This window comes from Diceros bicornis, chromosome 13, assembly GCF_020826845.1.
Source record: "Diceros bicornis minor isolate mBicDic1 chromosome 13, mDicBic1.mat.cur, whole genome shotgun sequence".
In the NCBI taxonomy this organism is placed as follows: domain Eukaryota; kingdom Metazoa; phylum Chordata; class Mammalia; order Perissodactyla; family Rhinocerotidae; genus Diceros; species Diceros bicornis.
The window spans coordinates 22,455,133-22,482,851 of NC_080752.1; the positions used below are offsets into that span (position 1 = coordinate 22,455,133).

General features: G+C 52.8%; 1 protein-coding gene, 1 long non-coding RNA gene and 2 pseudogenes across 2 annotated transcripts; 1 reads left to right on the top strand and 3 right to left on the bottom strand.

Moving 5' to 3' along the window:
• Positions 1-5,088: 5,088 nt before the first annotated feature.
• Positions 5,089-8,826, bottom strand: FNDC10 (fibronectin type III domain containing 10). Its single transcript, XM_058552655.1, has one exon. It carries the CDS (start codon positions 8,763-8,765, stop codon positions 8,073-8,075), a length of 693 nt encoding a protein of 230 aa, XP_058408638.1. The 5' UTR covers positions 8,766-8,826; the 3' UTR covers positions 5,089-8,072.
• A 220-nt stretch (positions 8,827-9,046) lies between these two features.
• On the top strand, positions 9,047-16,488 carry LOC131412711 (uncharacterized). The gene is made up of 3 exons (XR_009221833.1): positions 9,047-14,757; positions 15,420-15,490; positions 16,096-16,488. It is a non-coding gene; the product is annotated as an uncharacterized LOC131412711 (long non-coding RNA).
• A 6,591-nt stretch (positions 16,489-23,079) lies between these two features.
• Positions 23,080-25,303, bottom strand: LOC131413247 (arginine/serine-rich protein PNISR-like; annotated as a pseudogene).
• On the bottom strand, positions 24,626-25,796 carry LOC131412712 (arginine/serine-rich protein PNISR-like; annotated as a pseudogene).
• Positions 25,797-27,719: the final 1,923 nt, after the last annotated feature.

A 27,719-nucleotide genomic window follows, 5' to 3' on the forward strand; every position in this document is an offset into this window, starting at 1 on the left:
TTAGGACCAAATGCTTAAGACCTAGATGCATACAACATCTAGGAAAAAATGATAGGTCTGATATCATCAAAAGTAAGGATTTCGTTTCAACAAAGGACACTACTGACTGTTAACAGCATAGGAGAAAATTTTTGCAACATCCAAAATGATCAAAGATAAGTGTCTAGAACTGTGCTGTTCAATACAGTACCCGCTAAACATATATGGCTATTTAAACTGTAGTTTAATTAAAATTAAAAATGCAGTTTCTCAGTTACACTAGCAACATTTCAAGTCCTCAGTATCCACATATGACTAGTCAGTAGCCACTGACTAGTAGACTAGTGTCTACTGTGGATTGAATTGTTTGTGTGATATTGTGATTTATAAGAAATTTGGTCATTCAGATGACCAAAATATATTTCTCATACATATTTAGTCTTCATCCACAGTTCCTGGCTCACAGCTCCCAAAACCCTTGGAATTTCCTCAGTGTCGAGAGTGGTAAAGGTGTCTTATGTTAATGAGGTGACTTTTGTACCCCACCCAAGGGTAGGGGCTGGTTGCCAGGGGAACCAGCCGTGATCAGAGGGTTGGAACTTGCAGTCCCACCCCCTAGTTTCTGGGGAAGACGGGTGGGGCTTGATGTTGAATCAACAGTTGGTGGTCAATTACAGAAGCTCCTTTGTTCAGGACTTCGCTCTGTGTATCTCTTCATCTGGCTGTTGATTCCTATCCTTTAATGTCCTTCGTAATAAATCGGTAATCTAGTACAAGTTTTGTCAGCCATTTTCTTGAGTTTTGTGAGCTGTTCTAGCAAAGAAGGGGGTCATGCAAACCTTTGATTTATACAGCCAGTTGGTCAGAAGCACAGGCAACAACCTGGGCTTGCGACTCGCGTCTGAAGTGGAGGGCAGTCTTGTGGGACTGAGCCCTCTTGCTGTGGAATCTTACTCTATCTCTGGGTACCTTCTAGTGTCAGAATTGAGTTGAATTCTCAGATACCCTGCTGATGTCCCAGAACTGCTTGTTGGTGTGGGGAAGGGTATGCGCGTACGCGCGCACACACACACAGAAATTGGGTCTAGGAACTCTTTTGCAGTTCACTGAAAGAATACGTTGAAGTCCTAACCCTCAGTACCTGTGAATGTGACCTTATTTGGAAATAGAGTCTTTGCACATGTAATCAAATTAAGATGAGGTCATAATGAATGAAAGCGATAATCCAGTGAGTGGTGTCTTTTTGTGTGTGTGTGTGTGTGTGTGAGAGGAAGATCAGCCCTGAGCTAACATCCCTGCTAATCCTCCTCTTTTTGCTGAGGAAGAGCTAACATCTGTTGCCAATCCTCCTCCTTTTTTCTCCCCAAAGCCCCAGTAGATAGTTGTATGTCATAGCTGCACATCCTTCTAGTTGCTGTATGTGGGACACGGCCTCAGCATGGCCGGAGAAGTGGTGTATTGGTGCGCACCTGGGATCCGCACCCGGGCCACCAGTAGTGGAGCGCGCGCACTTAACTGCTAAGCCGCAGGGCCGGCCCGTGAGTAGTGTCTTTATAAGAGAAAGGAGAAGGAAATTCGCACACAGAGACAAGGAGGAGACATTCAGAGAGGAGAAAGCCACATGACAGGCGTCTTTGGAGACTGGAGCATCCACAAGCCAAAGAACCCCAAAGATTGCTGGCAACACCAGAAGCTGGAGAGAGGCATGAAACCAATTTTCCCTCAGAGTCTTCATGAGGAACCAATCCTGATGACACCTTGATTTCAGACGTCAAGTCTCCAGAACTGAGAGAGAGTACGTTTCTGTTGCTTTAAGCCCCTCAGTTTGTGGTAATATGTTACAGCAGCCCTAGGAAACTAATAAAGCACAGATGAACACTTCCATAATTTCAGAAAGTCCTGTGGAACAGTGCTGATCTAGAATATTTGTGGAACTCTTGAAAATCAAGAGGAAAAAGCAATGGAAAAATGTATAGGGGCCAGCCCAGTGGCGTAGTGGTTAAGTTCACGTGCTCTCACTTAAGCGGCCTGGGGTTCACAGGTTCAGATCCCAGGCGCAGACCTACATACCACCCATCAAGCCATGCTGTGGCAGCATCCCGCATACAAAAGAGATAGCACAGATATTAGCTCAGGGCCAATCTTCCTCACCAAAAAAGAAAAAAAAAAGTACAAAGAATATGAATAAGCAGTGCGTACAGGGGAAATTGAAATGACTAATAAGAATAGTGATGCGCAATCTCTCCAGTAATCAGAAGAAAGCAAATTCAGTTAAAATTGGGTTACGCAGCCATCAGATTGGCAGAAGCTAGAAAATTGGATGATACAGTGTTGGTGAGAAATCAGGGAAATAAAAACCCACCTGCACTGCTGGCAGGAGTGTTAACTGCTTCAGCCGTTAGGAACAAATGGACAATGCTGGCGAAATTCAGTCTCATGTCCCTGAGACCCCTGTCCCTCACCAAGAGGTTCTTGCACAGGCCCCTGAGGAGGGTGGGAGGGTTTTCACGGAAACACTGCAGCTCCCCGAGTTCTTCCCAGGGGCCAGGGCAAGTGACGATGGCGGCTGCATGCACTAGAAACCGCATGTGACGGACAGAAATGATGAAATAGGGGCCGGCCCTGTGGTGTAGTGCTTAAGTTCCCGCACTCTGCTTCGGTGGCCCGAGGTTCAAGGGTTCGGATCCAGGGTGCAGACCTATGCACCACTCATCAACCATGCTGTGGCGGCGTCCCACATACAAAATAGAGGAAGATTGGTACAGATGTAGCTCAGGGACAATCTTCCTCACAAAAAGAAAAACATTTTTGCATACTGCACCATTGATAAACCTCAAGGACATGGTGTTGAGGAAAAATAAAAACAGAAAGTCAACAGCACAACCGACGTAAATTAGAAAGTGGCCATACACAGGGCTGGCCCCGTGGCGTAGCGGTTAAGTGCCTGCTGGCGGCCCAGGTTCAGATCCCGGGCGTGCACCGACGCACCGCTTGTCAGGCCATGCTGTGGTGGCGTCCCACATAAAGTGGAGGAAGATAGGCACAGATGTTAGCCCAGGGCCAGTCTTCCTCAGCAAAAAAAGGTTGGCGTGGCTGTTAGCTCAGGGCTGATCTTCCTCACCAAAAAAATAAAAAAAAAAAAAATGGCCATAATGAGGACACCTCTGAGTCCGAGCCGATGAGGAAGACAGGATGAGGAAGACGGGTGGGCGTGGGAAGAACCTGTTGGACCAGAATCCAAATTGAGCAGACGGATAGAGCTGCCAGGCGCAAAGGAAGGAAACAGTCCAGATAACAGCGGGGGAGGGGAAGAACAGGCTGCTTATTGAACACAGATGACGGCAGAGCTGGGGCAGGCATGAGGGAGCTGTCTCGCCCCCTACTCCCCACCCTTGAGTAGGGAGGCCCAGCTCGGTTATGTGTGACCAGTTGAAGCCACTGAATCACACACAGACATACCAAGGGAAAAACAGAATAAGAAGCATATAACATCCCTGCAGATAAAGAAGGCATGCCAGAAAAAAGAGAAAAACTGAGCATTTCATCACAAGCTAAATGGAGTTAGAAGATGATAAAAGTTGTGAAAGAACACCTTGCAACAGACACGGGGAAAAAAGCTTTACTAAGATCATTGGAAAAAATGAAGATTTGAAGACTGCTGATACAACTTAGAAATAAAAAGATAAGGGCAGGGCTGGCCCCGTGGCTTGGCGGTTGGGTACGCGCACTCTGCTGCTGGCGGCCCGGGGTTTGGATCCCGGGTGAGCAGCGATGCACCGCTTCTCCGGCCGCGCTGGGGCCGCGTCCCACATGCAGCGACTGGAGGGATGTGCAACTGTGACAAACGACAATCTGCTGGGGCTTTGGGGGGGAAAAATAAATAAATAAAATATTAAAAAAAAAAAAAGGATAAGGGCCGGCCCCGTGGCTTAGTGGTTAAGTGCGCACGCGCCGCTACTGGCGGCCCGGGTTCGGATCCCGGGCGCGCACCAACGCACTGCTTCTCCGGCCACGCTGAGGCCGTGTCCCACATACAGCAACTAGAAGGATGTGCAACTGTCACGTACAACTATCTACTGGGGCTTTGTGGGCAAAAATAAATAAATAAAGTTAAAAAAAAAAAAGGATAGATTTCTAAAAGAAAATTAACCGGGGGAAAACCTGGGGAACGAGCTGCACCAATGACTCCTTAAAAGAAAGAGGTAGTGAGTAGCTCCGACACTCCTGCCTTCAGAGGTGGAGCCAGTCCCCCTCCCTGGAATGGACCACACTGCCCCCTCTCAGCCAGCGCTCCCCAAGGGCACTCAGCCAGTCTCCAGAGACGTGGTTGCAGGAGGCTCTGGGTGTCAGGGACCCAGGTCTAGACTCAGGCTGAAGTAGCCAAATTACTCATCCCCCAGGTCAGGGTCTCCAGCAGCTCCCTGGCTATGCCCCGCCCTGCCCAACAGCCCTGCCCCCACCCTGAGATCACCAGGGAAACGCCAGCCCCACAATCCCGGAGAGAAATGTCTCCTCTATCTGCCCTTGATCCTGCCTGCTGCACTTGGTGTCATGTCACCCCACCCCGCCACCCAGCCAGCGCTGAGTAAACTGGCTTCTCCAAAGTGGCCTGAGACCAGAGGAGCAAGCAGCTGCCGGGGGCCGTGGGGAGGGGCCTGGGCAGGCAGGTCTGTATCCCGTATCCTGCATCCTGGTGTCACTGCTGGGTCCCCAGAGCTGGCCACGCGGGGGCATTCAGCACACGTTCACAGAACGATTGTGGATTATTCCCGTTGGCTAAACGAGGAACATGTGCTGCGGATCAGGTCTGGATGAGGTTTGGGGGGTGAGCAGGGAGTCGGAGTTCTATTTTGCACACAGAAGCCAAGACAGTGAGAATTTCAAGGGCCACGTGCCTGGAGCTGGAGGAGGGTCAGGCTGGGGACGTAGCCCTGGGGGTCTTGGCCCAGAGAGCACCTCAAGTCATGGCAAAGATACGAATAACAATGGCTACAATTTATCTCTACCTGTGAGTTAGGTCCTATCACTATTTCCATTTTACAGATGGGGAAACTGAGGCACTGAAAGGCTGCATGGCTCTTAAAATGCAGAGCCAGGACGAGAGCCCAGGCAGCCCCTCAGTGTTTCGGAATCAGAGCAGAGTTACTTCTCTTCCATGACAGAAAATTATAAGCTTAAGTATTTTCAGGCACCAGGGAGAAAAGCAGTCTCAACCAACGAATGAGGCACACGGAAGCCACTGAGATAACCAGGAGAGCAGAGACCATGATAAGAGTGGGGAAGGAAGGAGGGACAGGCCCCTCGAGGAGGATGGAGAAGGAAATGTCCTGGACAAGGTGCACTGCCAATCTTTCAGGTGGACTGGTGGGCCAAGGTGGGGGAGGAGCCTGGGTGTCCCCTGCACCCCTCGGAGGATGGTGGGGCCACCTGCGGAAGAGCAGCTGTGGGGATGGCCGTGAGCTCAGAAGCATAAGGGCTCTGCCTGGACACCAGCTCCAGACTGTCTCCCAGGCCAGGGCTCATGACTGGATCATGCTGGGGCTGGGCTGCTCAGCCCCACCTCTGCAGACCCAAAGCTGGACTCCGGGCCTCCAACAAGCCCCTGGAACAGAGCCCTGAAGAGGCATCTCTGGAGCAGAAGGCTGATCAGTGCTGCAGGAAATGAAGAATCGGCTGATAAGACAGGCCTGTGGCTCTAGCTGGCCTGAGCTCCAGCCCACAAACGGGACCCCAAATCAGGGGGAGGGCCAGGGGGAGGGGGCAGAGGAAAAGGAAGGCCTCAGGAAACCTCGCCATGGCTCCAGCAGGACCATGTAGCCCCAGCTCTGGAAACTGACTGCCCCCAGGAGCTAGAGGATGGACACCAGGGCACCTCAGACCAGGGCTGCCAAGGGGTCCCACTTCTGCCCTCACGGAAGACACCTGAGCACACTTCACAGGTGGCCCGGGGTCTCAGCAGGCAAGGGGCCCCCAGGGAGCCAGGATGGAGGCTGCTGGAGGTGGAACCCCTCCCACTCATGCCCCCGGCTGTCTAGACACATCGCTGCACTCCCACCTCTCCAGGGGATGAGTCACTCCTCAGAGCCTGGCACGCCCCCAGCTGTCTGGCTCCTCAGGGTCACAGCTCCTGGATCTCAAGGACAGCCTAAGTGGGGGAGGGCCCAGGCAGGAGGGCAGGTGGCAATCCAGTGAATGCCACAGACAGAGGCCCCACGTTACCCTGTCCCCCACTCCCCAGCCCTAGCACTGCATGGGGAGGCCCAGGCCGGGGAGGGGGCCCTCCTAGAACCGCCTAATTACTGCTTGTCACAGCTCAAGTGGGTCACCCGTGAGACTGGGCTATTTCTAGCTGCAGCACGTGCCGAACCCGAAACCCCTACCCCCGCCCAGCACAGTAGACCCAACAGAGATCCTCTCCCAAGGTCTGAGGGTGGGCAGACCAGCAGTGGGACACCCTGTCTGTCCCTCTGCCAGAAAACGGCAAGGACAGAGTGCCTGTGCACCTGACCTGGGACTGACGCCACCTGACCGGGCAAAGGGTCCAGGGTCAGCCACTGGGCTGATGCTCGAGGAGCTTAGAGGAGCTGGGGAGCAAGGGGTCCCCCCTTCCTTCTCACTCCGTGCCCTTCTCTCCCACTTCTTGAATAAGCACACAAGACAGTGGTTTTGATCTAAGAATGATGGACATTTAGACAGACATTGGTGCCAGGCTCACACGTGACCAGCGCCACGCCAAGGGCGGGCAGAGCAAAGACAAAATGGGGGGAATGGGCACTGTGGGGGCACAACCCAGGACCTGAGATCGCTGGTGGCCACTGGGGTGAGGGTGGGGACAGGTTAACCACAGTGACTCCAGAAGCGCCAGGTCCAGGGTGGTCACAGCCAGGGGCTCACAGAGAGCTGGGTGTGCCGCACCCCTCCCAGCGTCTGGCATCACCAGGTGGTCAGCACAAGAAGCAACCCTGGCCAGGGTACTCAGGTCTGCCCGGAGAGGAGCAAGATCAGCCTTCAGTCCACCATGGGTCTGTAGGTGGGCAGCAGCATGTCTGACCAGATCCTGGAATCCCAACCACCAGCTTGAGGAGGAGCTGGGGTGGTGCTGTCTGTCATGCTGTGGCTGAGGCTTGGCATCCAGACCACAGTGGAAGGTCCTGCTGGGCAAAGCTGGCATCTGTTCTTCTACTCTCTAGATGCAACACTGTCCTTTCGGACCAGGCCCCCTCTTCCCAGCCACCTGCCCCCACTGGCCACAGAAAGTCCTCAGTCAAGGTAGCACACACAAAAGGAAGTGGGGGTAACCCAGCCCTGGAAAACTGTCAGCTTCCCCAGAAGTCAGAGAACACTCCCCCCGGGACACAGCAGCTGGCCGATGGGCCCCGCCTGCCGAGCTACCTCATGGCTCCCAGCTGCTCAGACACCCCCGAAGGGAAACACCACAGGACTCTGCTTACCCGCACCAGACGCTCCTGCACATCTTGAAGTGGGGTCCCCAGGGGGCTCTGGCTGGAACCACCCACAAGCCAGCCAGTCTCAGGGCCACAGACCCCCTTGGACAGCATGGGACGGGTGGTTGGCTCCACCAGTGGGCCCGAGATACTAAGGCACGAAGCTAACCTAAGCCCACGGGGGTGGGGAGGGGAGAGCACAGGTTCCAAGGGGGCCCTCAAGCCGGCAAAGCACACAGTGACCAGCAATGACGACAGCCTGGTTCTTCCAACGCAGCACAGGCTGGAGGAGAAGAGTGACCACCCAAGGGTGGCAATGGCTCTTGCTAGAAGGGGCTCTACGTCCTGGTGGCCTCTATAAAGGCCTCTGGAAAGCGGGGAGAGCCCCGGTCGCGGCTGGCACCTCTGCGCAGGCCCAAGGGCTAGTCCCGAGTTGGAATCTGGGAAGTCGATGTGCAGCTAGGAAGGTCGTGCGATGACTTCAAGTTCCTGGCGCGGCCGGCTGGTGCCCTATCCGTCTCCAGCAAGCCTTGCGTGGAGATCCTAGGAGGGAGCAGGAACGCGGAAGGGAGAGCGGGCTGGAGGGCCTGGGGCCTCCCGCGCACTTGTCGGGCAGGCGGAGCCCCGGTGGGCGGGCCGCCTCGCGCTTCAGGGCTGCCTGCGCAGGCCTGGGCGCCCGAAGGCCGGGTGCATGAGGTTCTCGGTGATGTAGGCCACGAGCAGGCAGATAACCACAAGCATGACGCAGATGGAGCCGCCCACCGCCGTCATGGCCACCACGATCTCCCGCATGCTGGCTGGCTCGGCGGCGAACTCCACGCACTCGGCGGACCCCGCAGGCTCCGGGACGGTGGCGGCGGCGGGCTCGGCGCGCAGCGGCAGCGGCTGCAGGCACAGGCGGTAGCGCACGCCGTCGTGCACGTCGGGCAGCAGGTAGTCGCGGCAGGAGGCGCCCAGGAGCACGCGCTCGCACGGGAAGCGCGTGTAGGCTCCGCGCCACGAGCAGTTGAGCGCGAAGGCGCGCACGCGGCGCGCCTCGGCCGGCGCCAGGCGCCACTGCAGCAGCACGCTGCGGTTGCGCAGGACGCTGGCGCGCAGCGAGCGGCCGGCCGAGGCGTGCGCCGCGCAGCCGGGCGCCTGGCAGCGGAAGCCGCGCGCTGGGCTGCGGAAGCACAGGCGCCCGCCGCCCGCCTCGGGGCCCTCGGGCAGCACCTTGTAGGGGCACCAGGGCGCGTCGGCCGCCGGCTCCCAGCCCGGCGGCGTCGGGGCAGCCGCGCCGCAGGGGGGCGGCGCGCAGGCGGCCAGCAGCAGCAGCAGCAGCGGCGGCGGCGGGGCGCGCATCCTGCGGCTGGGCCGGGCGCGGCGGGGCGCGGGCTCGCGGGCGCGGGCGGTGGGTCACGAGGGCCGCGCCGCCGCCGCTCCCCGCGCTCGCCCGCCGCGCCGCGCCGCGCCCTCCGCCGCACCCGCTCCGACCCGCCCCCGAGCCTCGTGCGCGCTCGGACCCGGCGCGGCGGCGGAGGCGGGGCCGCCCCACGCCCCGCCTTCCTTAACCCTCGCTGGCCCGCGGCCCCCTGCAGGGCGGAGCTCCGAGGTGGGGTGCGGCCTTGCGACCCCCGCCCCCGGCCGTGCCGTAGGGACGGGATGAGTGCGAGCAGGCACCGAGCGGTCCATCCACCTCTCCGTTTCTCGCTGTGTGAGCGGATCCCCGCCCCTAGCTCTCCCCCGCCCGGTTTTTCCGAGGCTTTCCCAAGGGCTGTGGTCCCGAGTCGTGGCACCCGAGGGCAGCTCCGCGACTGTCCTTGGCCATGCCAGTCCGGGACGCCGTGCCTCCTGATGGGGAGAGGAGGCAGCAGCCTGGAGCGCGCAGGACCCTGGGTCTGCCCCATCCGAGACCCGCGGTAGGGGCCCAAAGTAAGGGTCTCGACTACCCTGACGGGGAGGGGGCGAGGATGGCAACCCTCCTTCGCCCTTAGGGCTTCTGCCCCTTTAGAGTTGGACAGCGCCGATCCAGGGGCGGCGGGGGCACCGAGAGATGAGGCTTCCTTTGGTGAAAACTTTATTCACTGCGCACAAAAGAGGCAGCTACAGGGCAGACCACCCTCTGCTCTGATTCATCCTTTACTCTTCCCCCTGCAGATATGGCTCTGGAGTAGCCAGCCCGACGGCCTGAGAAGGGGGTCAGGGCTGGACAAAGGGAACAGACCCCCAACAAGCCCATCTGGTGCAGTGGGTGGGCAGCACCGCCTGGGGAAGGAGGGACACACTTTTGCCCACTCTTGTCTTCAGGACGAGCCCCAAGACCCTAGCCCCTTGATCCCATCCCTGCCTAGACCACGGAGCGCTCAAGACACCCTTCCAGGGCTAGCGGATACCTGGCCCCGCATGCTTGACATCACTGGACATGAAGCAGGAGTGTCTCACGTGCAGTGAGCATGCCTCTGGTTGAGGGACAGCTTGGTGTCCTGGACAGCAACCGCGCTGTGGACTCTGGGCTCCTGTGGCACCTTCCAGGTCCTGTTCTCACAGGAGAGGAAGGGCCAGGTGAGCTGCAGTCCTCACTGGGTCTTTGGTCCCCACATACCCACCCATGGAGCACCCACTCCCATCCCCAGCCTCACTAATTATTGGTCATCCCCCAAAATTCCAGATCAGTGCCAGATCTCGAGGCCTTTATCAGAGCCTGAAGCCAAGGGTCAGAAGCCCCCCAACAGCCCCAGCATGCCTCATTAGTTGGTCTAGAGGACCCTGCCCCCAACACCAGGCCTCTCCAGCTAATTGGGACCCTGAGCAGGGTCTCCCCAGGCCTCTGCCCCTAGTGGGGAAGAGTTAGGGGTGAAGGTTTGGGGGGGCACTCCCTGGCAGCGCGTTGGCTTCTCCCTTCCCATCAGGCAGGGAGGGCCCTGGGCCCGCACTCCTGTCCCAGCTATGTGGGGGACTTGGGAGCTCCCCCCAGAAAGCAGAAAATGATGGTGACCTAGGGACCTCACATCCCCACCCCGAGCTCCCCAGGGCATTGGCCAGCTCACTCATTGGGTTCCAGTGGAAGCCTGAGGCAGCTACAGCCACTCTGCCCCAAGGGGAAGGGGCACCCACCCAGGCGACAGTGCCGGGGGTAAGGGGCCCCATGGCATCTCTAGGCCTGAGGACAGCTGGGTGACCAATCCGCCAGTCCGCTCCAGAGAAGAGAGGAGTCTTCAGGGCTTTGTGCCGCTGGCAGGGTGGAAATCCAGTTCGATCCAGCCTGAGGCCTCCCTGGGGAGTCTGGTGGATGCCCTGAGCCTGTTCTGGGGCTGGGGGCTCACCATTGCTGAGCTTTTCCTGGTCAGGGCAGCTCCTGGCCGAGTGGAAGGGCCAGCCATGGGGCTGAGGGCTCTGCAGTCCCCCTCAGCTGGGCATGTCGTGCGTCCAGGGCATCTTGCCTACTTTGGGCCAAGAGCAGATGAGGGTGGGGCGAGGGCTGTGCTCCAGGTTCCAGGTACGAGATCCGCTGAGCTGCAGCACGGTTCAGGAGGGCAGATGTGAGCAAGTCCTACTTCCCACCTGAGAGATCTGGGCTGATGAAGCCAAGGAACTGTCTCCAGAGACCACGAGGGGCCCCAACCTTCACCCCACGTCAGCCGTCACACCCACCTCTGCAGCTGCCCCTGTCAACGGCCGTGGGGACTCCCTCTCTAGTCCTATGGAGGCCCAGTCCTAGGGCTTGGCTCTGCGGAGGGGCTGGAACCCCACTGCTGCCAGCCACAGCCTATGAGGAAAGTGAAAGGATTCCAGCCCCTTGCCCCACAGAGACAGTCCATCTCTGATCCTGGATCCACCAGCCCTGAGAGCCCCCAGCGAGAGCCCTGGCAAGCTGCCTGCCCAGAAGTATGAGGGCTAATGGGGTTTGTGTGAGCATTGGGGCTGCTGTCATCTCTGCCCCATTAAGGGGAAAGGATGAGGGGGTTGAGGGTCAGCACCCACCTTCCCCAGGTAGCTGAGCATGGCACTGACGGCCTCCAGCCCACCAGAAAGGGCACAAGGCCAGGACCACAAAGACCAGAGCCCAGCTGGCCCGCCTTTAAGCCGCTGCCCACCATCAGCGTAGATCCCCCCTCCCATGCACAGGAACACCCAGCGCACTGCTCAGGCTTCACACATCCCAAAGGCCTTCCCTTCACTGCTCTCTTCCAGGGCCCCCAGAGGCGAGGTAGAGGCAGGCCAGAACAGGCAGCCCCCCACTTCTGGCTGAAGCCAGCTTCCTAGGCAGCCCCACTGGAGACCAGAGGAAGGAGCCTGGGCTGTGCAGAGGTGGAGGCGGCTGCTGGGGTGCAGCCAGACTTTTCTTCTCTTGAGGCGAAAGAGGAGGGGGTCGTCCAGAGGGAGAAGGAGCACAGTGAGCTGCGTGGGCGGGTAGCACCCACCTCCCCCCTCCCCACTTCCAGCACTAGCACCTCCATTTCCTTTGGGAACCCCCTTTTTCTGGCCTCGGTCTGTGGGGGTCTTGGTGGGGCTCACACACCCTGCCCAGGGGTTGGCGGGGCTCCCGGGCCTGGCTAGTAGGACCCATCGCTTTGACCTCAAGGCCTTTGCTGAGGTTTGTGGGAAGGGGAATTGCTCTGGTGGCAGGGGCAGACTTCCAGCTGCTGCCGCCCTAAAGATGTTGCATGGGAAGAGCCAGTCTGAGAGCGAAGCCAACCCCTGAGAGAGGCAAGACACCTGGGCAGAGTATTTGCTCCAAGTGTCTGGACCCAGCCTTGCCTGAAGTGAGCACACCCTCTGGACTTCAAAGTCACGGGAGCCAGGAAAGCCCCTTTTGTGTAAACATTGAAACTCGGGCTCTCTGATTACTGAAACTCAGAGTCCCATCGGATCTGTGGCCTGCAGGCCCTACGTAGGCTAGCCCCCGCCAAGCTCACCAACTTCACCTTCCACCCCTCCACCCTGATCCCTTCCTTTTCCTAGAACTCCTAGGTCAATCTCTGCCTGATGGCCCCTCCCTGCAGATCTGAGTCTCCTCCCACGCCCTGGCTGGGTCCAGAGGGCCTCGGAGGCAGCAGGGTGGGCAGTGGGCCCCTCCGTCCCTGCCCTCCAGCTGTGGACTATGGACACAGACTAGCCCCAGGCCTGGCAAGGGGCCAGCATGAAGGACGAGGGGCCAGCAAGGCACAGACCCCGGCCCATGGCTGTGAGCAAGAGCTGGGGAACCGCTTCTGTGAAAGGAAAACACGGTTTCCCGGTCTCCTGTTGGGTCAGTGGGGACTGGACATGGGAAGTCCAACTGGGGCTAGCCCTGAGGACGGGAGGGAGGCAGGGAGGAGAGAGACCTCTACGCAGCACCTGCAGTTCTGGCTGGAGCTGCCTTTTCAACGCACACACTTCACTGTCCGAAGCGCCAGTGTCCAATGGCGTCAGACATGAGCACCAGCTGTGTTGCTATTTACTACACATCTTCTTTAACTCCATTCACTTTTTCACTTAAACAATGTTTTTCAAAGGGAGATTTCATATCACAAACACAAATAGAAAGTTCCAGAAAAATAAATATCAGACAGTTTTGGCTTCTTGTGCTGCTTGGAGGCATCAGACTGATTCTAAAGCATGTCCCCAAAGCCTCTGTGGCCTTCATCCTCTCTGTACCCCAAATGCTGCCTGTTCCTCTGCTGTAACTGGAGAGCCACCCAGGCCTGTCCCAGAGCCCAGCGGGCTGCTGGCCCCCCACAGGATCACTTTAGTCCCCACTCCTACTGGGGAGGGGGCATCCAGGTGAATCCACCCAGGGCACACCCCTGGCGGCTCCTCTGAGCCCATTGTGGGGGCTCACGTCTCACTGTCTCAGCGAAACGCTTCCACCCAGCAGGGGAAGGCCACAACTTCCCAAAGCGACAATGGGGACTTCCAGACGAGGTGGTCCCACTAGTCAGGGCCTAGAGAGGGCAGCTGGGACCCTGAGCACGCAGGATCAGGGGACGTGGGGGTGACTGCTCTTTAGGTTGTAAGAAAAGAGGGAGAAGCCTCCGGGCAGCAGCTGCCCACTGACAGCCCCCACGGCCCTCAGGGCCCGGCTGGCCAGTGTTTTGGTGTCCGGCCCACACGTCTCCCTCAGGGCTCCGGGACTCCACTCCCTCTCCAGCTGCAGTGACAACTCTCGAGGAAAAGCACAGCCCCTGGAGCCAGCCTCAGGTTGTGCCCCCAAAGGCCCAGGGAGGGGCAGTGCTCCTTGCTGGGTGAGGGGTGGGCCCTGCATGGTGCGCTTCCCTGGCGAGGGGCTCTGGGACCTGACGTCAGAGGGGAGGGGTGCCTTTGTGGGAGCAGAGCTCCGTTCTCACCAGACCTGGGCTCTGGGAAGCGGGCAGGGCCTTCACATCAAGTGACATCAAGCCACAGTTCCTCTCCGTGGGTGGCCTTCTCAAAGTGCTGTCCTCTGCCTCCCCCACACGTGCCGGACCCTGCAGGTGCCTCAGCCCACCCCTGGACCAGACACACTGTGGGCTGGGCACCTGTGTGGCTGGGGACAGGGGAGGAGGTAGCCTCCAGGCACCTGTAGCAGGGATCGCCAGTGTGAGGGGTGGACCTGAGGGGAGACGCCCCACGGCCCCCAGGCCCAGGGCACAGTGGCCAAGATGGCTGGGAAGGAGAGCAGCAAGGGCACTGTCTGAGTGGCTGCCCAGATCCCTGCATGCTGGCCGTGCCCCAGGGTGGGGTCTGTGTCACCTTGGGCCCTGGGTCTACCTGCTACAACGACAGGCACCCCTGGTGCTCGGTGACGCCACTGAGGTTGTGCAGCGGGAGCCTTAACCCCCCTCACCTGTCTCCTTTGCTTTAGCAGGTGAGGAAGCCGGTACACAGAGGGTGGCCGCTCTTGCCGCTGTCCCGGCTGGTGGGGCAGGCCGGCATCCCAGCCCTTTGCCCAGCCTGGATGTACCTGCTTCTGTAGTCCCTGTGGACAGAGATGTGCTGGGCGTTTAGAAGTGTGTCTTCAGAGCAGTGTGGGTAGTGGGCTGGCATCTGCTGTCCCCACCACCCGGGCCTCCATTTTCTCACCTGCAGAGCAAGGATGGAGAGGTCCTGGCTTCCAGTGTCCACGTGAGCGAGCCGGCCTGCCCAGCTCTGAGCTCTGGGGTTTGGGTGGCTTCTCCGGGTTCCCACCGGCTCCATGAGACCTGGGCGGGTGGGAGCACAGTGCTTCCAGGATCTTTAGGGAAGGAGCCTGAGCCAGAGGCTCCCAGGACTCACAGGACTGTGAGCCTGGCCTGGGACCCCCTCTTCCCCTTCTCTCTCCGGTGCAGACAAGCCAAGAGCCGGCAGTGCAAGCATACAGCAGTCGGGCTGAAAGGGCCACGTGGCCACCAGCTGGGTGAGCAGTGCAGAGAGGGAAACTGAGGCTCAGAGGGCCTGTGAGGCTGGGACATAGAGCCAGGTTCCATCCAGGTGGCTTCTGTTGCCCCCAGACCCTGTGGAGGAAAGTGGGAGGTGGAGGGACCTGCAGGGCTCCCTAGTGGGTCTCTCCTGTGGCTCTACGTCCCCGTCCTCCTCCTAGTATGGATTAAGACAGGCGCTAGGAAGATGGCAGCTTTTGCTTAAAATGCCTTAAATTAAGCAAAAAGAGTGTGTTTCCCAGAGAGTAGAATCCATCTGTGTTGTTTCCAAGGCTCAGCGAGAAGGCACGGGCACAAGGTCACCAGATTCCCTCGGCTCGTTTTTGCTCTTGTCCAAAGACCGCTAAGGAGCCAGTCGTGGCCAAGGACATTAGGAAGGCAAGACAAGGGCTGGGCCTTGCTGGTCAGCACAGGGTCAGCTGGTCCGCCTGGGGTCAGGGCATCAGTGGCTCTGCTGGCCCTGATCAGCCTGGTCCCTGTCCAGCTCATCTCAGACCCCTTCACTGACTTAAATCTACTCAGATTCCCTAGGAAATTTTCCATTTTGTTAAGTCTTCAAATAAATTGTCATAACAATGTGCACAGTGTTCTCATTCCCACTGCATACGTAATTATGTCCTCTTTTTCAGTCCTAATGTAGAAGAAAAACATCACGTGTGCCACGCCTGTTCTTGTGAAGAAAGGTTCTACTCTGGTCTTCCCCGATCTTTGGTGAGTTTGAGCTCCGAAGGCCAGTCTTTCCACAAGGTTAACCGAGGAGTTCCCGCCTCTGGCCCTGCTTGGCCCACAGCTGCTGGAGGAGAGTCTCCTGGAGGGACAGCAAGAGGGCGCCTTCACCCGAGCCTGCTCTGCTGCATCCTTGGAAATTCAGGCACTGCGAACCTTCAGTGATGCTTCTCTCCCGTCGTGTGGAGAATGGGGAGAAACCACCCCAGTTCTCCTTCTGATGCTATAAAACTGCTCTTGGGCATGCTGTTTGCACAAAGGTGCCTTCTCCGAAACCTGGCCTTCTGAAAGTGGGACCCATCACCCCCAAATCCAGCATTCTGATGGGTCTGCCATTAGTAACATCTTTCCCTGACAATATATCTAAACTGACATCTCTTCTGAAGGGTACCCTTACGATTTCTTTGTGAAGCCAGAAGGCAGCTCTGGAATTTCCCTCTTCTCCCTTTGTGCAAAAAGTTATGCTAAATCTCACAATTTTCTTACTTAAGAGTTGAGCCTGTTTCCTTTCATCGGCTGCAGTCTGTTTTTTTCTTGAAGGAGCATCTTCTTTCTTAATCGTTGATTCATTTCATCTGATTTCTTTGCAGGGGTAAAACATGGCTCACAAATACGATGGTATAAAAGTGTGTTGGACGGCCGTCTCTCTCCTCCACGAGCCCCCAGACAGCCACGGTCATCAGCACGCGTTTCCTTCCACTGGCAGTGGTCGCATCAGCAGACAAGGACATGTAGCCCAGCTCCCCGTGTTTACAGTCGTCGCATACTAAGTGCTCTCTCCTCTGGCCTTTTTCCCTTAATAATATGCTGTGGAGATGCACGTCGAAGTTGGGTGGCAGCACTTCAGACGACAGGTTTTGCTTTCCGTCTTCTGAGACAGGCACACGGCTCTGTTGCCCTGGAGCGCACGCTCTCTGCACGTGCACAGGCCCACGTGACAAGCTGCAGCTCGCCGCCGGCAAGGGGCGCGCGGCGGGGGACACGACGGGGGCGGCGCCACCTGCTGGGCGCGCACACCTCCCCGGGTCGGGGGTCAGGGCCCAGGGGCCGGTTCCCCTTGGTTCCTCTCCGCTTTCAGAAGTGCCCTGGGGGTTCTTGCCTTTAAAAAAAAATACATGGACTTTCACTTTTTAAAAAACCTTTCTTTCTCTGTCCTTTTTGTGTCCTTGGCCCGTTTTCTCTCCTTCTTACCACTTTGTGTTGCCTCAGGCTCTTGTCTATAATGTGATGATTATAACATATAACATATAACAATTCGTTGCAAATAGGTCTCCCAGGTTTTGGCCTTTTGGCTTTGCTTGTAATGGTTCTGCCGGGCAAAAACGCTGTATTTTTACGTGGAAAAACGTAGCACCCTTTATTTGTCACTTCTGGATTTGGGGTCATGTTTAGAAAAGCCTTCGGAGTCCTGAGGTTAGAAAGGGATTCTCCCCCCAGTACTTTCATGGTTTTATTTATTCTACGTCTAATTTTGACCACCTCAGGATTTGTTCTAGTGTACTGCACAAACTCCAGATTCAGCCTCATTTATTAAATGGTCCTCCCTCCCCAGGGATTTATGAGCCGCCCGTGTCCCACATGAATTCCACACGGCGTTTCTGGGCTCTACTCTGCTCCATGCTGTCACACTGTCTTAATTATTCGCGTCTGAATATGCTTTACCACCTGGTAGGGCTAGTGCCCCTTCATTACTTTTATTCTTCAGAAATGTTCTGGGTATTCTTGCTTTTTTAAATGTATGAACTTTAACCATCTTTTTTTAAATTAAATTTTACTGAGGTACAATTTCTTTAAAATAAAATGCATCCTCTTTCAGAGTACAGTTTGATGAATTTTGACAAATGTGGACATCTGTGTAGCTACACCTCCACCCAGACACAAACATTTCCATTTCCCGCAAAGCCCTCTCGAGCCCCTTCTCACTCCGTCCTTCCCACAGCGGCTCTGCCTCCAGTCACTGATCTTGCCTGCCCTAGAACTTCATGTACGTGGAACCAGACGGTGCATTCTCCTCTGCCTGGCTTCCGCCACTCAGCATGATGACTCTCAGATCCTTCCACGCTGTTGCATGTGTCACAGTTCACTCCTTTTTATTGCTATGTAGTATTCCATTTCATAATCTGTTTACATATTCGCCTGGTGGTGGACACTCAGCAGGGATTAGTGATTATGAATAAGCTGCTACAAACATACAAGTCTTTGCATGGCTGTGTTTTCAATTGTCTCAGGTAAATACTTAGGTGCAGTGGAATTTAGAGGACCTAGGCTGTGTTTACAGTTAACATTATGACGGTCTGCCAGATTATTTTCCCAAGTGGCTGTACCATTTTATATTTCTACCAGCAAAGTATGGAACTTACAGTTGCTCCACACCCTGGCCAACACTGGTATTTTCAGTCTGTATTAATACTAGTGGGTGTGCAGTGATGTCTCATTGTGTGTAACTTTTTATTTTGAAATAATTTAGAATTTCAGAAAAGTTGGAAAATTAGTACAGAGAGTTCCCATATACCCTTCACCCAGGTTCTCCGATTGGTAACAACTAGCATAACCATAGCACGATTCTCAAAACCGGGCCCTAACTTGGATACAATACTATCACCTATAGAATGTGTTCAGTTCTGCCAGCTTTCCCACCACTGTCCTTTGCTCCAGGACCCACACTGCGTTTCGGGACCACGGCTCCTTCGTCTTCTCCAATCACTGACGGATCCTCGGTGTTTGCCTGTTTCCATGACCTTGACACTTTGAAGGGTACTGGCCAGTTATTTTGTTGAATGCCCCTTAACCTGGAAGTGCCTGGTGTTTTCTCCCGATCAGGCTGAGGTCATAAGTTTTTGGTAAGCGATGTGTCTTCAGTGCATCATAGTGGGGATGACGTGGCATCTGTATGTCTTATGGCTGGTGACAATAAGGTGAGGTCTACTGGGTTTCTCCACTGTAAAGTCAGCTTTTCTCTTAGTAATTAATAAATCTTATGGGAGATACTTAGAGACTATTGCAGATAACTGTTTCTCATCATACGTCCTCATCACTAATTTCAGCATTGACCTGTGGTTCCTGCCTACAATATTTATTACTGGGGTTGCTTGTCTAACGGTGTTTTCTATTTCTCTCATTTCTTCTATATTTATTAATTCGAGTTTTTCATAAGGAAGAGCTGTGCCTTCTCCCCCATTTATGTATTCATTGGATTATTTATATCGTATAGAATCTTGGCTATTTACCATACTGTTTTAATCACTGTAGCTTTGTAATAAGTTTTGAGATTAGGAAGTGTGTCTTCCAACTTTTTTCTTTTTCAATATTGTTTTGGCTATTCAGAGCCCCTTGCAATTACATGTGAATTTTAGGATCAGCTTTTCCATTTCTGCAACAAAGAGCATTGGAATCTTAACAGGGATTCCATGGACTCTGTAGATGAATTTGAGTGGTATTGCTACCTTAATATTAAGTCTTCCAATCCAAGAACACAGGATGGACTTTTCCATTTATTTAGGTCTTTTTAAATTTCTTTCCGTAATGATTGTAGTTTTCAGTGTTACAGTGTACAAGTCTTTCACCTCTTTGGTTAAATTTGTTCCTAGGTCTTTTATTCTTTTGGATGGTATTGTAAATGGAATTGTTGTTTGTTTGTTTGAGGAAGATTGGCCCTAAGCTAACATCTATTGCCAATCTTCCTCTTTTTTTTTTTCCTCCCCAAAGCCCCAGTACATAGTTGTATATCCTAGTTGTAGGTCCTTCTAGTTCTTCTATGTGGGACGCTGCCTCAGCATGGTTTGATGAGCGGTGAGTAGGTCTGCACCCAGGATCCAAACCAGCGAACCCCAGGCCGCTGAAGAGGAATGCACGAACTTAAGCACTATGCCACCAGGCTGGCCCCTGGAATTGTTTTTTTTTTTTTTTAATTTTCTTTTCAAATTGTTTATTACTAGTGTATAGAATTACAACTGATTTTTTTTCTGTTTATCTTGTATCCTGCAATTTTGCTGAACTTTTTAATTAGCTGCAGTAGTTTGGGGAAGATTATTTAGGGTTTTCACTATATAAGTTCATGTCAACTGTGAATAGGGACAGTTTTACTCCTGCCTTTCCAATTTGGATCACTTTTGTTTCTTTTTCTTGTCTAATTGCTTTGTCTAGAATTTCAGTACCATGCCGTGCAGTGGGAGCACCGTTTACGTGTGTGACTGTGTTTGGTTTCACCACAGAAAAGGAGGCCACCTGGAGGCCACAGCCTGTTCAGGAAGGTTGGGAAATCATTGGAAAACGACACGGAAGGAGCAGAAACACCCCACTGTATCACGGGGTGGAGAGAAACGCGTCACTGTGATGTTTACTGAATACAGACAATATCTGTTCAACTAGTCTCATTTTATTTATATTCTCCTTTATAAAAGTCTTACATTTATGTATGTTAAGAATACACAATATTATAGCCCACAAAATTTAGATATACAATAGTCAAAATAAGGGACAGGATAAATTGCTGTATCAAAAAGAAACATCATAAAAATATTGTTATATGTTTAACACACATATTTGTTTAATTAGCCCTACTATTAATTATTACTAGTGCCACGTTAACTAGTCATATTGTTATTTTGTTTAAATAATAGTATTTATGTAATGGAAAAGTAAATAATACAGAAGAATAGGCAATTTCAAAAACTTCCTCTTTTTCATAGGTTTATGTTAAAGTAACAACACGTGTTATACTACATTATATAATTGTTTATTGTACATTGTGCTTATTACATACGCTGTTTTATGTATTGTATATGGTATTAAACATCGGCAGGGCCGTGTCCCTGGTTGGCTCTCTAACGGCTGGTCACTCACTGCGGCTGGGGAGGCAGAGATCTCTGGAGGTGGATTTCTCTGGGGCCATGTAGGGGCAAAGAGCAGGGGTGGGACCCCTGAGAGAATCCAGGAGAGAGAGTGTGGGGGGTCAGCCAGAGAACCCCACAAGGCTTGGAACTGTCAATCTTAAAAATAAAACAGCTAGTTATTTTACCAGCAAAATTAGTTTATTTGGGAATAGCCAAAGAATTGCAATTTGGGATGTGCATGCTATGGCGGACCACAGGCAAGTCCAACAAACAAGGGAGAGGAACATTACTTTATAGACAAAAAGGAGGAAGCTGGGAGGGGTTGTTTTGAATGAAAGTCCATTGGAGAAAAGCAGTTCAGGTGGTGACGGTTTCTCACTGGCTGAGTTGCTGGGGTCATCAATTTCTGTTTGGGATGCAACATACATTTCTTCCTATAATTGACATTCTTTCCTGATGACACTTCTGTTGGCGTGTGTAATTCACCATTTTCCCTGTAACTGACCAGGAGTGGTACTGCTGGGAGCTCTAGCTTCCTGGCTCCATTTTATTTTATTTTATTTTTTTTGTGAGGAGGACTAACCCTGAGCTAACATCTGATGCCAATCCTCCCCTTTTTTCTTGAGGAAAATGGGCCCTGAGCTAACAACCGTGGCCATCTTCCTCCACTTTATATGGGACGCCGCCACAGCATGGCTTAACAAGCGATGCGTCGGTGCGCGCCGGGGATCCGAACCTGTGAACCCCGGGCCGCCGCAGCAGAGCGCGCGCACTTAACAGCTTGTGCCACCAGGCCGGCCCCCCTGGCTCCATTTTAAATGAGGTTTACCATTATTGTTTTTCACAGAACAGATGGCAATGCCCTCATCCAGGTGAGGGCTGGGAGTGCGGCCTGAGTGTGGCCAACTGGTGCCTCCCCCAACCCTGGGTGCACAGCGGACCTCACTAGTAAGTGATGCTTTCCTGGCCCCAGGCTCTCAGCTGTCAGCCTAGGTGTGGCCAGCATGCTGCCCCAGGGTGACCCTCCACCAGACTCCTGCAGCCCAGAAAATCATAAGTTGTAACGTATCTGCTTCCTCTCCATTCCCGAGCCCCAAGGAAGCAGAGAGATTTGGAAAGCTGTATCCAGAAGGACAAAAAGAACAGGAAAGACAACAGACAAGATGTTCCAGTGAACTTCCGGAAATGGACAGCAGGGGTGGTAGATGGCTGGCTGGCAGAGGTGAAGGACTGAACTTGTTGGCATGGCTGGAGGGGCATCTGGACAAGAACTGAGCCCGCCTGAGGGGCACGTAGTGGAGAACTGAGCCCACCTGTACCACAGATCGCCAGGAAAGCTCGTGTCCCAGAAACACAAGTTTCTGGGGAAGGCAAGTGAGGCTCAGGCCTGAACAGAGGTCTGGCTGGAAGTCTGAACCTCCCCCTCCACTGGGGTAAAGGAGTCATGCCTTCGGGCTCTGGACCTGGACTGCTCGGGTTCTTTCCCAGCCCCACTACCTAGTAGCATGACCCTGGGCAAGTTACTCAACCTCCCCGTTTCTGAGTGTCCTTATCGGTAACATGGGACTGACAATACCACTGGCTCACTGGGCTGAGTAGGGATTATGTGTAAAGACACATGTGAAGCAGTTAGGACAGTGCCCAGTACACAGTAAGCACCAAAAAGATGATGATGATGATGTGGAAGATTTAACTTGAGAGAATCGCAGAGGGAAGAGACAGAAAAGAGAGAGGTTAAATGGAAATCTGCACCCATGGGGTGGAATACCCAAGCTCCTTCTCCCATCCTGCTTCCAGAAGGAAGCCTTCCAGCCTTGCACTCTGCAGGAGAGATGGAAGAAACAGAATAGATATTCAGCTACAGGCAGTGGAGGCTTCGTCAGCTCGCCCAGGACCACTCGGAATAGGTCTGGGGGATGGCGATCCCTGCCCAGTCAGGAATGCACACCTTCCACCCAGCTTTCAAGGGCAGAGACTGCCAGTTGTTCCCAATATGCATTCTTCCCTTATTTCCTAGTAACGCCACCAGTAGCACACCTGGGTACACGTCTCCCGTAAAAACTACATAGCTAGCCTCCTTGTAGTTCTGGACAATGGCGTGTCAGCTGGTAGAGTTCACTCTCCTTGCAGCCATCTTGGCCCATGAGATGGGACGCCCATGTCGAGGAAGGTGGAGCAGCAAAGGAGAACAAGACAGGGTCCCTGGGGACCAGGGGCCCATGACACCAGCCCTGGGCCACCTCAGAGAGCACATCAAAGAGAGGAACCAGCCTCTGTCTTGTTGAAGCTGCTTTTACGTGGAGGTTTTCTGCCACTCTCAGCTGGGCTTGGGTCCTGTCTGCTGCTGTGTCTGACTCTTAAATCTGAACAGAGAAAGAAGGCTCACCAGATATTTGGGGAAAGCTTTCAGCAGGGAGTGGACAGACCAAAGCAAAAAGAGAAAAGGAACCTGTGTGGAAGAGAGTCAATGCAGGAAGCAGAAAAAGGCTTATAAAAATCTATAATGAAACGTAAATTAGAAAAAATTGCACTTATGAAAGAAATCATCTATGAAAAGGAATCAGAAAAAAATGAACAAGAACTCAGAAAGATAAAATATGTGAGAGCCTCTGATGTGTGTTTTCCATCAACACCAAGCAATTCTCCAGCTCTCGGTAGACACTGGCTGGTGTCCTACAATTTAGCTCTAAAATTTTTTTTAACAAAAATGAACTATAGAGCTTTATTGACATTACAGTACATTCTAGAATAATTTTAAGAACATTACAGCTGAAAAATAATGACACATTTATAGTCTTATTATGCACTATTTTTGTTTTTTGTGTGAGGAAGACCAGCCCTGAGCTAACATGCGATGCCAATCCTCCTCTTTTTTGCTGAGGAAGACTGGCCCTGGGCTAACATCTGTGCCCATCTTCCTCCACTTTATGTGGGATGCTGCCACAGCATGGCTTGCCAAGCAGTGCGTCGGTGCGTGCCCGGGATCCGAACTGGCGAACCCTGGGCCACCGCAGGGGAGCGCGCACTTAACCGCCTGTGCCACCGGGCCAGCCCCTTATTATGCACTACTTTTGGGAAAAAAAAGTAACACAAAGAAATCCTATTAAGTAATGTACTTTGGAAAAAGTACACCTATTTACAGATTAAAAAAAAAAAGATTATGGTTTCACCTACACAGCCCCAACGCACCTCTATAAGGAGACAAGCCCTTAAAACTGCTGGAATTTCTCAAACATGACGCACCCTTGCCACATTGTTCCTCAGCATTCACACCGGGAGGTCTCTCCGGCTGCTCCCACTGAGATTTTCACAGAGGTCGTCAACTTGACCATCTGGACTCCTTCTGTGACTGGAGCGAATGGTCCGCCTATCCCTCGGGTGACTTCTACTCCTAGTCTCTCTTGGGAAGGACTGTGATTCCCTATCTTTCTTTCTCAACGCTGTTTCTACTAGATCTCCTCCTAGTGCTCATCCTTCCTGTGGCCCCACTGCTCTCTATTTTAAGTCTTTGAGAGAAACTTCTACTCCCACCTGGCCTAGCTTTAACTGTTGGAGATCTCCTCCACTATGTCTCTTTTTCCTTTTAGGAGACGAGGATCAGGAAGGGCGACCCTCCGAGCCAGAGGGGTGTGAAGAGTGGAGATGGCGCGGGTCCTCCTTGCCCTACTCTCAGACAGGGCCCTCTCCCAGAACTTCCTGCTCCACTCCCGCCTGGTTTCTCTTTCTCCTCTTTTTTTGGTTCTAAAACAGATGTAATTTCACTTGGAGTTCTTTTCGGTAACTACATCACATCTGCTTCTCGTGCTTCTAGCAGTGATAAACCATTTTGCTCTTTTGGGATAAATTCATTTATCTCTTTTGTAACCTTTTCTGTTTGTTGTTTTTCTTCTTCCATCTGTTCATCATGTAACAGCTGCTATTCTTTTTCTTTTCTCCAAAACGCTTCCTGATTTTGCCGTATTTGGTGCCGTAGCTCCTTCTTGTCAATGTCAGATGACTCGGAGCCCCTGTCCCTCCTCCCCTCTTCGCTGTCTCCTGATCCTTAACCACCAGTCCACCGAGCCTGGAGGGGAAACCAGCACACTGGACTATGCCAGCTGCGTTGCAGGAGCTTTCGTGGCTTTCTGGTGTGCATCTGTGGCTACGTAGTAACTGTCTTCATCTGTGACACCCAGTAGAACTTCAGTCAGAAGCGTTTTGTCAGGAACATCATTTGATGCTTTCTCCTCTTCAGCATCTCTGCCTCACGCTGCTCTTCTTGAGGAATTGGAGTGGACTTCTTCTTCTATTTTTTTTTTTTGTGAGGAAGATCAGCCCTGAGCTAACATCCATGCCAATCCTCCTCTTTTTGCCGAGGAAGACTGGCCCTGGGCTAACATCCGTGCCCATCTTCCTCCACTTTATATGGGACGCCGCCACAGCACAGCTTGAACGGCGGTGCATCGGTGCACGCCCAGTATTCGAACCCGTGAACCCCAGGCCGCTGGAGCAGAGCATGCGCACTTAACCACTTGTGCCACCGGGCAGGCCCCTGGAGTGGACTTCTGATGGCTTTCGCACTGCTTGCAGCCCCAGCGTCTTCAGTGTCTTCATCTTCCTCGTCACTGTCAAATTTGCTTCTCTGAGGTGAATGAGGGCCACCTCCTCCTTCAGCATCTTCTGTGGATTTCTTTTTCTTTTGGACAATTGTGAACGTTGTGGTTCCATTTTTTCTTTCCCCAACTTCCACTTTTCATGTCCCATTTTTTCAAAACCTTCTCGAATCCAAGCTGGACAAATTCTGCATTTTACTGCATCAATTTGTGGAGGCTCCTGATTCACGGGAAGTGCAATAGGTGAATGCTGCCGATCCCTGAATGGTGGTGGCCTTCCTCTTCGATTCTGGGGAGGTGCCAGGGGTCCTGGGGTCCTGGTTGCCAATAAGGAGGATGAAATCCACCTTGTGGTGGACCAAAAGCAGCCCCATGCTGATAGGCAAACTGGTTCACTGGCCCCACTGCAGAATTACCAGGTGGTCCACGAAAGCTGTGATGGTTCTGGTTAAACATACGCTGTTGTCAGGGGTAAATTCCCCACCGTCCTGACTGTTGCTATCTTCAGAAGGAAGAACAATGTCAATTGGGCCCGGGCTTGATGGCATCCATGGGTGATCTGGAGCGTGTGTGGGGGTCGCTGAAGCATTCCCCATTCAGGTTGCCACTTCTGTGAAAGTCTGAATCCCCTTGAAATTTCCCATGATTGCTTGGACCAGATCCCCTTGTAGATGTGTCTCGTCCATTTGGCATCATTCCTAGTTGTTGTTGAACATGCTTTGCTGTCCTGAAGCTTCTCTTTAGTCAATCCAAGCTTGAGCCAGTGCAGCCCACTCAATTCGGATGCTGTTGGTACTAGAGTGATTGCAACCACTGTTGTTGGTTCAAAGGCCATTGCTGCCAAGGCTGTCTTCCTTGAGCCTACATCCTGACTTTTAAAACTTATTTGACTTAGGTTGACTCAGGCTACAGCTTGGAGGCATAGCAGCAAGATTACTTATGTCCCGCTCTTGTTCCAGAACACCCATGTCACCACCTTTCCTGTAACACTTCTCCAACCCTTTCAATGCTTCTACTTCATGAACAAAACAAGATTCTAATTTAATTAAATTGTGACCCTATCTACCTGGAGAGAACATCAGATCCCACAAGTTAAGGGCTCAGTCCTACAAGACTGACACACTCCCACACACTTTAGATGCCAATGGAAAGTCCATGCTGTCATCTGTGTTTCTGACTGACCAGCTATAAATTGGAGGTTCCACCAGCTCCCTCCTCAGGTTTCATTAATTTGCCAGAGCAGCTCACAGAACTCAGAAAAAGTTTACTTAATAGATTACCAGTTTATTATTAAAAGGATACAACTCAGGAATGGCCACATGGAAGAGATGCATAGGGCAAGGTATGGGGAGGGGACACAGAGCTTCCCTGCCCTCTCCGAGCACACCACTCTCCCCACATGTCCACGTGTTCACCAACCAGAAGCTCTCCAAACCCCACCCTTTTTGTTTTTTTTATGGAGGCTTCCTTACTTAGGCATGATTGATTAAATTATTGGCCATTGGTGACTGAACTCAATTTCCAGCCCCCCTCCCCTCCCTAGAGGTCAGGGGGTGAGGCTGAGAGTTCCAACCCTCTAATCACATGGTTGGTTCCCCTTCCACAACCCGCCCCCCTCTTTATCGGCTTTCCAAAAAGTACTTTATTAACATAAACTCAGGTGTGGTTGAAAGAGGCTTGTTATGAATATCAAAATACAGCCTGATGACTCTTTTCACTTAGGAAATTCAACGGTTTTTGGGAGCTCTGTGTCAGAAACTGGGGACAAAGAGCAAATGTATATTTCTTATTATAAATCACAACAGCACAGAGTTCAACTAGACAACAGAAGGGATGGAAGGTAAATTTAAGGATATCTGCCAGAAAAAGAGGTAAACACTAAGTGAGAAAAGAAAATTATAGGAATAGTCCAAGTCCAATTGGAATCTGATTAATAGGAATCCCATCAGAAAGAACACAAGAAACGGAAGGGGGATGTTCTTTAAAAAGTTCCCAAACTGAAGGACACGAGCCTCTAGGATGAAGAGAACCACTGTGTGCATAGTACAGCAAGGCCCACATCAAGGTGTATCATTGTGCCACTTGAGAACACCAGGGATAAAGAGAAGATCCCAGAAGCTTTCAGAAGGAACAAACAGTTCACACACAAATGATCAGGAATCAGAATGGCATTGGACTTTTCAACAGCAGCCCTGGAAGCTGAAAGCAAAAAACCGACTTCAAAAATTTTGAAGGAAAAGTATTTCCCACCTAGAATTCTATACCCTGCCAAGCTATCAATCAAAGATGAGAGTAGACTAAAAACATTTCAGACGTGCAACTTTCCAGGAAGCTACCAAAGGAGTGACTTCAGCAAAATTAGAGAGTAAACCAAGAAGGGAGATAGCACAGATTCCAGGAAACACAGAATCAACACACGGGAAAGGCAAGGAGAGTCACAACGACGACAGCAGGGAAAAGCTCAAGGTGAGAGCTAGGCAATGGGGTTAGAAAGCCATCAGTCTAGATGGGACCAGGAGGACAGAGGGCTCTGGGAGAGACGTCTCCAGGGATTAAGTAGCAGTAATGTGCTTGAACCTTTGGAAAATGTTATTGATGAGCATGTGGCAAAGATGTTAGAGTCTTTGGGGAAAAAAATAGCTATGGGTTAGTAAAAATCTAGGCATTAGGAAAATACTAGGTAAGTATTAACTCAAGAGAAAATAAAAGACTGCACAGGAACGGATGCCTGGCTGCGCATAAAAGCGCACAGCGAGTCGCGTCCTGAAATAAACATACCGACAGCTGGTT